Raw genomic sequence first — 11,347 nt, 5'->3', positions numbered from 1 at the left:
AGGGCAGGTAGTGAGTCAAGCACAACAACCTGCCTAGCCCAGCCCTCCTGACCCCCTTCCAGACGGTCCCTCTCCCTTCTCCTCATCCGGTATTTCCTCCCCAGTGCTCCCCACAGCCACCAGGCACTGCCTCTGCAGACTTATTTAGTTCCCCTCCTTCCCAGTGGAACATGAGCTCCACGGGGGGCAGTGATAGTGGCTTTCACTTCGCCATTGGTCCCCATGGTCTAACATGAAGCCTGGCCCACGGTAGGCACTCAATCAATATTCACGGTTAACTGAATGAGTGAACGAATCCTGGGATTCTAGTCCACACACAGACCAGTGGGTGGACAGGAATTAGTTCATTTCCCAGGCGGAACAGTAAAGGATGGCAGAAAGAATGTGGACTTTGGAAGCAGAAGGATCTAGATACGAATCCTGCGTCCACCACTTACGTGCTGCATGACCCTAAGCACGTGAGCTGTTTCCTTGTTTGTAAATGGCTCTGGTCAGCCACATCCTTGAGTGATGGTGAGGGTCAGAGATGATGTCTGGCCCCAGGCAACTCTCACACATGTTCTGTGACATACAGACATACAAGATGTTGTCCGTAGCAGCACGGTTTGTAATAGCAGCAATCAATGCATGCACCCATCGATAGGAACGTGGATTGCCTGGGGTATTTTCACACGATAGAATAATGTGCAGTAATAAAAATGAGCAAATGATACCTACACGAAAAAAAATATGAGTGAATCTCAGATCCATAATATTGGGTAGAAAACATAAGTCCCTGGAGACCATGCATAACATGACACTTTTTAAGTAAGGTTCAAAGACAACTAAACCCAAACAACATGTGATCCATTTATATGTGACAAAATAGTTCTTAAAAGCCAGGGAATGAAAAAAACACAAGATTCCAAGATAAGGCTATAGGGATGGGGAGGAACAGAGCCAGATGTGAGGTATGGGTGACAGTCGAGCTCTTGGGTTGGTTGGTGGGTTCATGGGTGTCCACAGTGTCATTAAAAATTAGTAATGAGGGGCGGTCTGGGTGGCTCAGTTGGTTAAATGTCTCATTTTGGCTCAGGTCGTGATCTCACAGCTCATGAGTTCGAGCCCCGCGTCAGGCTCCGTGCTGACAGCTCAGAGCCGGGAGCCTGCTTCGGATTCTGTGTCTCCCTCTCTCTCTGCCCCTTGCCTGCTCGCAGTCTGTCTCTGTCTCTCAAAAATAAACATTAAATTTTTTTTTTTAAAAAGAAAAATTAATAATGAAACTAAAGAGGGCCAACATAGACCAATGTTGATCATGATCCAAGAATTATGTCTGAATCAGTTCCCTGTGCTTGAGGTAATACAGGAAGAGAATGCAAAATAAATGGTGGCTAATTTCATAATCCCCCAAGGGTCTCAAAGCCCTGGAAGTCCAATACAAAGCAGTTACCCTACAGATGAGGAAAAGTGGAAAAGGGTCAACTTTGTTAAAAAGACAAATGCTTGTTGACATAGGGAAACCGGACTAGAACCTCCCTGCCAAACAACCTCCAGCCAAGAGCTAGGATAACCTAGCTGTGAGCAACCTCCCTGTGAGCAACCTCCAGCCGTGACTGGTCTGCCAGACCCCAGAGAAGTGGTTCCCTGAGCTGAGCTGAGGTCCGTTCCCTGCCCAGCTAGGGAGGTGGACCTGACCTGTAGCAGAAGAGGTTGGAGTTGGGCCTAAGAGGGAGATCTTGGGGGGTGCTCCCACAGTACACAGGACACATAGGAGGTTCTATAGTATCCTGAGCACAGGACAGAGACTCCTGCCCATGAAGAGGATGTGAGAGAGAGAAGAAGCTGGAAGGGAGGGTCTCAGACCCAGTGGCAATGACACTTCTCAAAAGTCTGCTGACCAATGTTATCCATGGGAAGCAAGGGGCAAACTGCTGATCCTGGCAAAGAGCACATAGGGTCTTCTTAAAGGAGGGGGGAAGAGCAAAGACTTCTCTGGTTGATCACAAAGGGGCGCACAGGAGAGCCACTGAGAGCAAGAACAGGCCGGCTGGTTAGCACGCCCCTGAAGAGAGGAAGGAGAAAGATCAAGGGGAGAATGAAGTACAGGCTTTCCTAAGGTTCATCACTGTCATTTAGGTGTGGTGATGGGGGAGAACTGTAAATAACGTGCCAATGTATTTGTATAATCACATAAAAAAACCTGCCAGAGGCACTGTCCCCAGATAGTTTTGAAAAAGCCACACGCTGCAAAAGGAATACACCTTGCACACATTCATTCCAGCTCTAGAGAGAGTGCCTACCAACTGTCAGTGGCTTCTGGAGGGCTGGGTAAGGCTTGGTGGCCTGCCTAGGCTGGTGGGAAAGCGTGCTGGAATCAGCTAGTGATGTCTGCCTCAGTACGCGATCAGTAAATTCTGGTATGTGTGCTGATGCACATCTAGGGTAGCAATCACAGGTGTAAACAGATCAACTTTCCTTATGAATATGCCCCTTTCTGTCTAGGCCACCACCAGGACCCCAGAAACCTCGACTCAGAGATTAGAAGCTTCTTTGTCTCCTCCTTCTCTTGTGCTATCTATTTTCAGTACGTTGCCACAGCCTGCAGCCTTCCTTCCCGTACATCTCCTCAATGACCACCCCCGCCACCCAGTTGGTGTGACAGTCTATTAGCAGATCATTCCTCGTTCCCGTGCCTCCTGTTCCAATCCGTCTAGACAAGATGAATCTTCTGATGGCCCCCTGCTCCCCTTCCCCACCCCCAGCCTTGCTCAAGAACCCACTCATTTTGCCTCCTATGCCCTGTACCAACTGCCCCCACCCCCACCTGTCTGTGATCTGCCCTTCACTTCTCCCTGGCCACCTCTTGGCTCCAGCCAGGTGGGCCATCCGCCCTGTGCCGAGCCAGATGTCCTGAAGTTTCACGTGCTTCCAGGCACCGGCTATGCTACCCCAAGCCAGGGGCTGTGGCATGAGATTCAGGTGTCCAAGACAGGTCTGATTCTCCCAAGTTTTCACTTCTCGGGGGTGGGGGAGAAAAAACACCAGACCTCTTAATCACAAGGGCTTTGATGTATTTCAAAATATGGTCTCCTGTGATAGGTACCCCCTGCCAGGCCATGGCCAGGGGCCCAGTCCAGTTATTGGCATAGGTGTAAGCTTGAGCAAGTCTGACTGTATTTGACTATTCTCTCTACACACACACACACACACACACACACACACACACACGCATGCATATACACACGCACAAGCACACCCATACTTGTACGTGCATTCGCACACAAGCAGCCTTCGTTTCAAAGCACTCAATGTGTTTTCAAGGAACGTCCTCACTTGTTAATATTGCCATAAGATCAAAGGACTGGCAAGTGAGGGCTTTGTCCTTCACTAACACACCTGGGCAAGTCTCCAACATGACTGGAAGTGAGGCCGCTGCCTTTCAAACAGGGGTGAGGGGTTTCAGCCCTGACACGGCTCACTGATTCTCGATTCCAGGCCACTGTTTCTCAACCTTCCTTTCGTTACTGCCCCTGCTACCAGACATTTAAGATATTTTTTCCTAACTGCTTCCCCTCGTGAAATTCCAATACCACAGATATGTCTGCACATATACAGCTGTGCTTGATAAATAGAGTAAAAACTTTTCACACTCATAACACACTTTTGCCTCCTTGCAGGTGATATCGCCCTTATCGACTACACATGCTTTTCCAGACCAGTGCTTCTCGGAGTGTGGTCCCCAGACCAGCAGCCTCAGCATCACCTGGCGCTGCCCCCAGAGTTTCCAATTCAGTAGGCTTAGACTGGGGTGCAAAATTTTGAATTTCTAATAATTCCCATTATTAGAAGTTGATGCTGATGCCACCAGTCTGGGGACCACACTTTGAAGACCACTGTCATCATGAAAAATGGATGTATTCTGGAACCCGAGGGACATGGGTTCAAATTCATGTTCTTCTGGGGAGCCTGGGGGGCTCAGTTGGTGAAGTGTCTGACATTGGCTCAGGTCATATCTCATAGTTCATGAGTTCGAGCCCTGCATCGGGCTCTGTACTGACAGCTCAGAGGCTGAAGCTTGCTTCAGATTTTGTGCCTCCCTCTTTCTCTGCTCCTCCCCTGCTTGCACTCTGTCTCTCAAAAATGAACATAAAAAAAATTAAAAAGTGGCACCTGGGTGGCTCAGTTGGTTGAGCGTCTGACTTCAGCTCAGGTCACGGACTCATGGTTCATGAGTTTGAGCCCCCCACGTTGGGCTCTGTGCTGACATCTTGGAGCCTGGAGCCTGCTTCAGATTCTGTGTCTCCCTCTCTCTCTGTTCCTCCCATGCTCTCTCTCTCTCTCTCTCTCTCTCTCTCTCTCTCTGTCACTCTCAAAAATAAATAAAGATTTAAAAAACTTTTTTTAAATATTAAAAAAAATTCATGTTCTTCCACTTAGTAGCTGTGACCCTTGGCCAGTCTATGTACTCGCAGATCCTCACTTTACTTGTGTGTAGAATGGAGTAATAATGTCTCCCTCACAGACTGCTGTGAGAGATAAATGTGTCCAGCCAGTGCCTGGCACATGGCAGGCACCCAATAAATGGCTCTCCCTGCCCCTCACCCTGGGGAACACTCCAGAGCTGCAGAAGGCCCAGGCAGGCAGGGCTGTGATGGGAAAAGGGACGTGGCCTGCAAGGCAAGGACGATGAGGGAGGCGGGGCTTCTGTAGCCTGGAAGGTGTGGCTGGGCTGAGATAGAGGATGTAAGGCAGGACACGGTAGAAAGCGCTGTCCAGGGTTTGTTCACCACACCCTCACACCCCAGGCACTGGAAAGGAGTCCGTTCAGCATCAGTTACAGGAAGGAGAGAATTAAATGACAGAACCCATCAGTCTAGCACGTGTGGAAAATGAAAACGCTTCCAATAAGGATTCAGATGGCGTCAGAACCACCTGGAGGGCTCCTTAAGCCCCCTGCCCTGGGCATCTGATTCAGTAGTTCCAGGGTGGGGCCTGAGAGCTCCCATGTCCAACAAGAGTTCAGGGGCTGCTGCTGGTCCACGGCCCCCACTTCACTTTGAGAACCGCTGCTCTACAGCCTCTTGTAGATGGGCTCCCTACATCAGGGGATGGAGAAACCACAAAAACTCTGGGTATTTGCAGAAAGGTGACGGCAGGACAGAATCCTCAGTGCCCTTGGGGATGACTGAGGGAAGCCTTCAACCTGGGCTCCTGGCCACTGGGGGAGCCCAGCTTGCTAGCATGTGAGAGTGGCCTTGGCTAGGAATGCAGGCTTCGGGCAGCATGACACCTGCGTGCCTCTGCCACACCCTGCTTTCCTGAGGGAGGAGGGAAATAAATGGTTGGCCTCTTTTGAGGGCCTACCATGCAACTGACCTATGCGACACTCACCAAACGCTGCCGATTTTAGACAGTGGCCTCACTTATGCTTATCTTCACAACTCTGCGAGAAAGATATGACTGGCCCCATTAAAAGCTGGGGAAACTAGTCCTCTGAGAGTTTCAGTCACCCACTCAAGGGTACTTAGGAAAGCAGGGTTCCTCTCTGGAACAAACAATAGTCAGATGTTAAAGTAAGCAATTTCCCTGCTCAAGGGGGCTCGAGAGGTGTCTCAGGCGGTGGGTGGGTCCTGTGCCACCTGCCCCATCAGTCACCTCGGCCTCCTCATCCTCCTTTGGCTCTGCTATCTCGGCTTCCCAATGTGACAGCCAGTTGGGGGACACCACAGCAGCCTCCCCTTGGGCCTGCTCGTTCTGCCTGCCCTCCTCCAGCCCACTGGCTCCAGTCGGACCACTGGAGCTTCACACAACACACCTCAACATCATCTCCCACCACCCCCTGCCCCGCCACCCCCCCCCCCCCAGAACTGGCTTGCTACCACCCTCAGGAGCAAGGCCTGGCATTCCCCTGAGCTGGGCATTCCACACCCTGCATGGCTGGGCCCTGCCTCCCTCTGTGGCCTCCCCTCCCCAAGGTCTCCCTTGCAGGCTGTGCTCAGCCGTGCTGGATTACTTCAGTTCCACAAATGGACCGCACTCTCTCCTGCTCTGGGATCCTGGTAAACACTGTGCTCTCTGCCTGTAACACCCTAACTCCACAGTTCCCGGGTAGTTCCTGCTCATCAGTCGGGGGGCGGCTTAGATGATCTCTTCTCGGTGAGTGTCCTCACCCCAGCGACGGCTGGGGGAGGTGGCCCCTCCCATGGATTCTTCCTCACTTCCTATTACAGATATTTTCAAACATACAGAGAAGTAGAGAGAACAGTCTAATGGACCTTCCAGGGAGCCATCACTCCATGTCAATAGCTACCGACGCAGCCCACGTATCTCAGTCTGCTTCCCCACCTACCCTACAGGTTCCAGAGGCTGAGACAGTGCCTCCAGTCCCACACATTCTCAGGACATTAGCACAGCTCTTGGCTTAGAGAAAACCCTTGATCCAATGCGGGTGGATGCCAAGAGCGCACATTTGTTGAGCGCTTACTATAAAATCAGACACTCTTCTACATACTTATGTGTCTTTGCTCTCTGTATGTGCATAGCTTCCCTATGAGGCTCAGGCTACTCCTACTTTCCATTTCACAGACTGAAAAACTGATGCAGGTTACACAGTCAGTGGTAGCAGGCGAGCAAGGCGGTCTGACTCTGGAATAGAGCTGCCCACAGAAATAGGATGTGAGCCACATGTGGTATTTTAAGTTCTCTAGTAGCCATTAAACATTAAAAACATTCAACATTAAAAAAAAGATGAAATTAATTTTAATAATATGTTGTATTTCACTCAGTCTATCTAAAATAATATGACTTCGACATGTCATCAATATAAGACATTATTAATGAGATGCTTTATAACCTGTTTTGCATAATAAGTCTTCAAAATCCCCTGGGTTATCTTACAGACTAGCCACATGTCAAGAGCTCAGTAGCCACAGGGCAACCGTACTGGCCAGCACAGCTAGCGGTCAGCACCCTGGACAGCAGCCACAGAACCTGCCCTCTCAACCGCTTCCCTGCTTAAATGGATGAAGGAAGAAATGAGTGAATAGAAGTTCCTAGGACCCCTGGGCCTGATCTTTCCTTGATAATTAATAATGCTTAATACTTTATGGCCCTTTAGAGTCTCTCTGGCACCATTTTATCTGCCATAGGGGTTATTAACCCTGTACCATGGTTAAAGATTATGGGGTTAAGAGGGGTCAAACGCCTTTCTCTGACACACTGCTGCAGGTGGCAGAGCTGGGCCTTGAACCCACAACTCTGGACTGCAAGTCCAGCGCTCTGTATGGGGAGGGCCACAGCTGCCCCTTGAAGCAGGACTGTCTCCATCTGGCAAAGGAAGGTGTCTGTTGAGACCCCGGGCTGGGCTGGTCTTTGGGGATGGGAGCCCCATTTTGTTCGGGTCCTGAAGGAAGTGATGCCCTTGGTGAGTGGCAGGCCAGGCACAGGCTGAGGAAGCTGATGGGGCCCATGCCAGGTCCTCTGTGGAAAAGAACCTTGTCATTCTTCAGTCTCAGTTTGGCCACAAGAGGCTGAGAACAAATTGATGGCAATGGAGCCATAACTTACCTCTGAAGGCCTCTTTGTTCTTGGCAAAACAAAGGGGTCATTAGTAATGGCGAAAGCGCTGGTGTGCAGACATAAATCCCCCCAGCTGCAGGGCTGATAAACAGCCCAGAGGGGATGGGGGCCTCAAGGAGCCCAGCAGGTTAACCGCACGCCATGGATCACTCATGGGCTCAGACTTGTGTCCACCCACATACAGACAAAGCCACCCCCTTCCCAGGCTCTGGAGGTGCCCAGAGACTGGGTCACCCTCCGTGGCTGTCGGGACTCACACCTGGCTCTAGGAGCCACCAAGACCCTTGTTTTTCCTCTCCAATGAAAATGGCTCCCTAGTATTGAGGGCTGAAGCAGGCTCCCACAGGGTACTCAGGGCCAACTTGGGGGAGTCCATGTGAAGACGCCCTTGGGGGGCACTCCTTCTTCCTGCTTCAAGCCAAACAGACACTGGCTGAGCCTCCCAGGGAAGGGCCGAGACTTAACATCACTGGAAAGGCATGTGTGTGAGGCCAGATCCTTGGGAGACAATGTGCTTTGCAGCAGTGTCTATGGTGGTCAAATGAAGTGGAATTGAGGCCACATCCTAGCTTTCAGTCTCCTGCTCCCCTGGGGGACTTCACCCTTCTGCTGGTCTGCCTGCTTTAGGCTCACAGTGAGGCCAGGTTGCAGGAGGACCATGCCATCCCAGGGCCAGAGAAGGGCAGGCAGGAACAGGCAGGTGGGCAGCAGGATCGGGAGGGAAGGAAAAGGGAAACGTTTTCCTCCAGCTGCCTGAAAAGCATTTGGGTGGGGCTGCGGGTTTTGTGGCGACAAACACCCATGAAGGAGTTAAAGGACCATCAAGGCCACCCTATAAGCGAGGTCCAAGTGCTATCTTGGCAAGGATGGCAACTATTTGCTGCACGTGCTGCCCTCTCTCTTTCCACATCAGTAACAGGCTCTACCAATTGAGTACCGCACTGAGCCTGCTTGGCTTCACGGGGCCTCTTCAGGCAGCCATTACCAATCAATCACAGCTGGCATGTGAGAGGAAACCCATTTGTCAACCTTTCTAAAAAAGCCCTCAAAGCACATCTTTGCTGGCAGTGGGAATCCTATAAAGCTACGCTAAGTGCTCCAGGCCTTCCAGAAGTTTCTGCCTCCTGCCCCCACCTTTACACACATCGCCTACCTGTAGTTTCACATTCCGGGTTTCCTTTCTCATCCTGCGGTTCATACTTGGGGACCTGGCCCAGGAGAGCATGCCCCTGGAAATCTCGTAGGATGCTGCCACAGGCAATTGGCCCCAGACTTCAGGTTCCAGAGCCCAGCCAGACACCCAAGGCTCAGCAGCTCTGCCCTCCAGCCTCCTGCTCCCAGGGGATGGGGTGAGGAGGGAGAGCTGGCTGGGGCCATCTTTGAAGGCTGGAGAGGGCCTCAGGGTCTGAGGCTGGTGGCCTAGCACCCAGCATGAACCTGGAATGGACCAACACCCTGGAGGATGGCCTTTCAGTGTCACTGCAGGAATTTCCCGTCTGGTCGTGACTGCAGGCTAGCTCCTGGCTCCTTGCTCCCCACCTCATCCAGGTGGGGGTATGTCTGGAACCAGCACACAGGCAATGAGATGAGGAGACAATCCCCCACCCAGCCTGGTGTCCCCTTCGCACTGTTACCTTATCCTGACCCCTCAACTATCATCCTTAGGGTTCACCGGTGTTTCTGCAGCTCTCCAGCACAAGCCCCTTGCCCCTGGGAGGCACTTGATTTGCTTCCCAAATCAAAAAACTCATAAAGGAGACCAACACCAGCATGGGCCTCCCTCCTCTGCTCAGTGGGAGAGGGCCCCCAAATTCTGGGGGGGGGGGAAACTCTGCCTTCCCGCAGAATGGTTTCCTTCCTAGGACTAGCTTTCCCACACCCTGGCCTAAGGACCATCTGCACCTGGGGCACTGTGAGAAAGGACCATTCCTGGGCCCCACCCTAGTTCCACAGCATGAAACTCTCCATGGGTGCCAAGGACTCTATTTTTGGTAGGAGCCCCAGGTGATCCTTGGGCATTCTGGAATTTGAAAACCCACTAACCTGGAGTCACTACCTTCGTTCGTTCGTTCCTTCCTTCCTCCCTCCCTCCCTCTCTCCCTCCCTCCGTCCCTCCTTCCCTCCCTCCCTTCCTTCCACAAGTACATATTGGTGTTTACTCTGCTGAGTCTTGTGTGGGGCACCAGAATGGGGAGGAAGTGGGGTGGGGGAAGAGAGGCCTGAATCTATGCTGCTGCTGACCACATGAGCTGGGGTGGAATTTGCTTTGGGTCCTGGGCTGGAAGACATAATGGTAGTCATGCCAGCAGCTGCAGATCACAGGGAACCCACAATGCTCCTGATTTCCTACGTTCCTGAGGATGGGGGGTGCTTCTTCCCACCAGCTAATCCCCAACTTTGAAAGGTTATTATTGGCTGCTAGCAATAAAAATAATAACAGCAACTAACACTTATAAAGGACCTTAGATCCATTAACTGGGTTCTTTACATATATTAAGCCTTCTGACCCTTAACCATCCAAGGTAAGTACTCTTACTGCTCCCATTTTATGTTTGAGAAACTGAGGTATGGAGACCATCCCAAGGCAATACACTCACGAGACTCCATCCTCTACGTTCTTCATCATTACACCTTGGCGTCTTTTGAGTTTTAGGGAAAATATGTCCCCAAAATGTTGCTCTCTGTCGTGGAGGTGTGGTCAGGAGAGGCACCGGGGTAGACATTGGCCTGGTGGCCTGCCATCCTCCTGGCCATCAGTCTGGCCTGCCCACATGCACTAGGCTGACCCTTCACGGACCAGTGGGCAGGGAAGGAGGCCACACGTGTGGTGGGCAGGGTACACAGGGACAGACCCAGAGAGTGTGCGTGAGTGAGCAGCCTCTCATAGGCCTGTCACCAGCTCCCTCTCTCCAAAGCCACCCAGTCCTGGGACAGCCAAATGGAGCTGCTACATGATCCATCTTTGGGTGGGGATATGAGGTCAGGGACGCCATCACCCAGAACCTTCTTTGTAGCCAGTCACCATTCTGCTCAACCGAGAGAGCGGGTGGGAGAGGAGGGGCTCTGTGCCTCCCTTGCAACCAGACATGAACTCCCAATGGTCAGAAATGTGATGGGAGCATGAAATCAGCTGAGGTGTAGCTCTATTCATTCTAAAATGATGTACAAATGCCACCCTTTCATCAAGTCAGAAAAGAAAACAAAGAAAAACAGAGCACTGAAGGAGGTTAGATGGGAGTCCCCAATGACCCGGGCTCGGAGCCCCAAAGTGCTCAGATGCCTCGGACCTTGGACAGTGTCACACACTCCTGTCACCCGACACCACCCCAGCAGCCCCCAGCATCTTAGCCTCAGTCCCAAGCACCTCTCTCTCCTCCTTCCTGGCTCCTCCCTCCTTCATCCACTCAGTTCCTTCTCAAGGCCTTACCTGAGACGATGGTGTAGCCAATCCCCCGGGGACGTCCTTTATCCTGGTCAATGGCGGTGATAACTCGCACGGTTGTGCCCTGGGCAGGAGAGAGGAGGGACCTGAGTTTGGTTGTCCAGCCCCCGGGCGGCCTCCCTGCTGCAAGGCCAGCCTAGGAAGTAACTGCTGAGTGCTCAGGTCTCGGCTGTCCCCATCACCCTGGGGACATAACACTGAGGCCTTGGCAAACACCTCAGAGTCCCATGGGGAGGCCCAACCTTGCTGATGCTCTTCCAGCTGGGGGACAAGAGATCTCATCTCTATCTCAACCATGCATCAAATTGCTGTGGGACATCAGGAGGGTTGCTGCACCTTTCTGGTGTC

At 51.9% G+C, this 11,347-nt stretch overlaps 1 protein-coding gene across 9 annotated transcripts in view; it reads right to left on the bottom strand.

Annotated features, from left to right (window-relative positions):
* Positions 1-11,347, bottom strand: part of CDH23 (cadherin related 23) — a 420,227-nt gene that overhangs the window by 213,764 nt on the left and 195,116 nt on the right. For all 9 annotated transcript variants that reach the window (XM_040485294.1, XM_040485295.1, XM_040485296.1 and 6 more), the window contains exon 9: positions 10,985-11,063. In XM_040485294.1, the coding sequence (XP_040341228.1) occupies positions 10,985-11,063 (79 nt within the window). The remainder of the gene's footprint in view (positions 1-10,984; positions 11,064-11,347) is intronic.

The sequence above is a fragment of the Herpailurus yagouaroundi genome, unplaced genomic scaffold (assembly GCF_014898765.1).
Source record: "Herpailurus yagouaroundi ecotype Mexico unplaced genomic scaffold, PumYag 163, whole genome shotgun sequence".
In the NCBI taxonomy this organism is placed as follows: Eukaryota; Metazoa; Chordata; class Mammalia; order Carnivora; family Felidae; genus Herpailurus; species Herpailurus yagouaroundi.
This window is presented reverse-complemented; position numbering and strand designations above follow the sequence as displayed.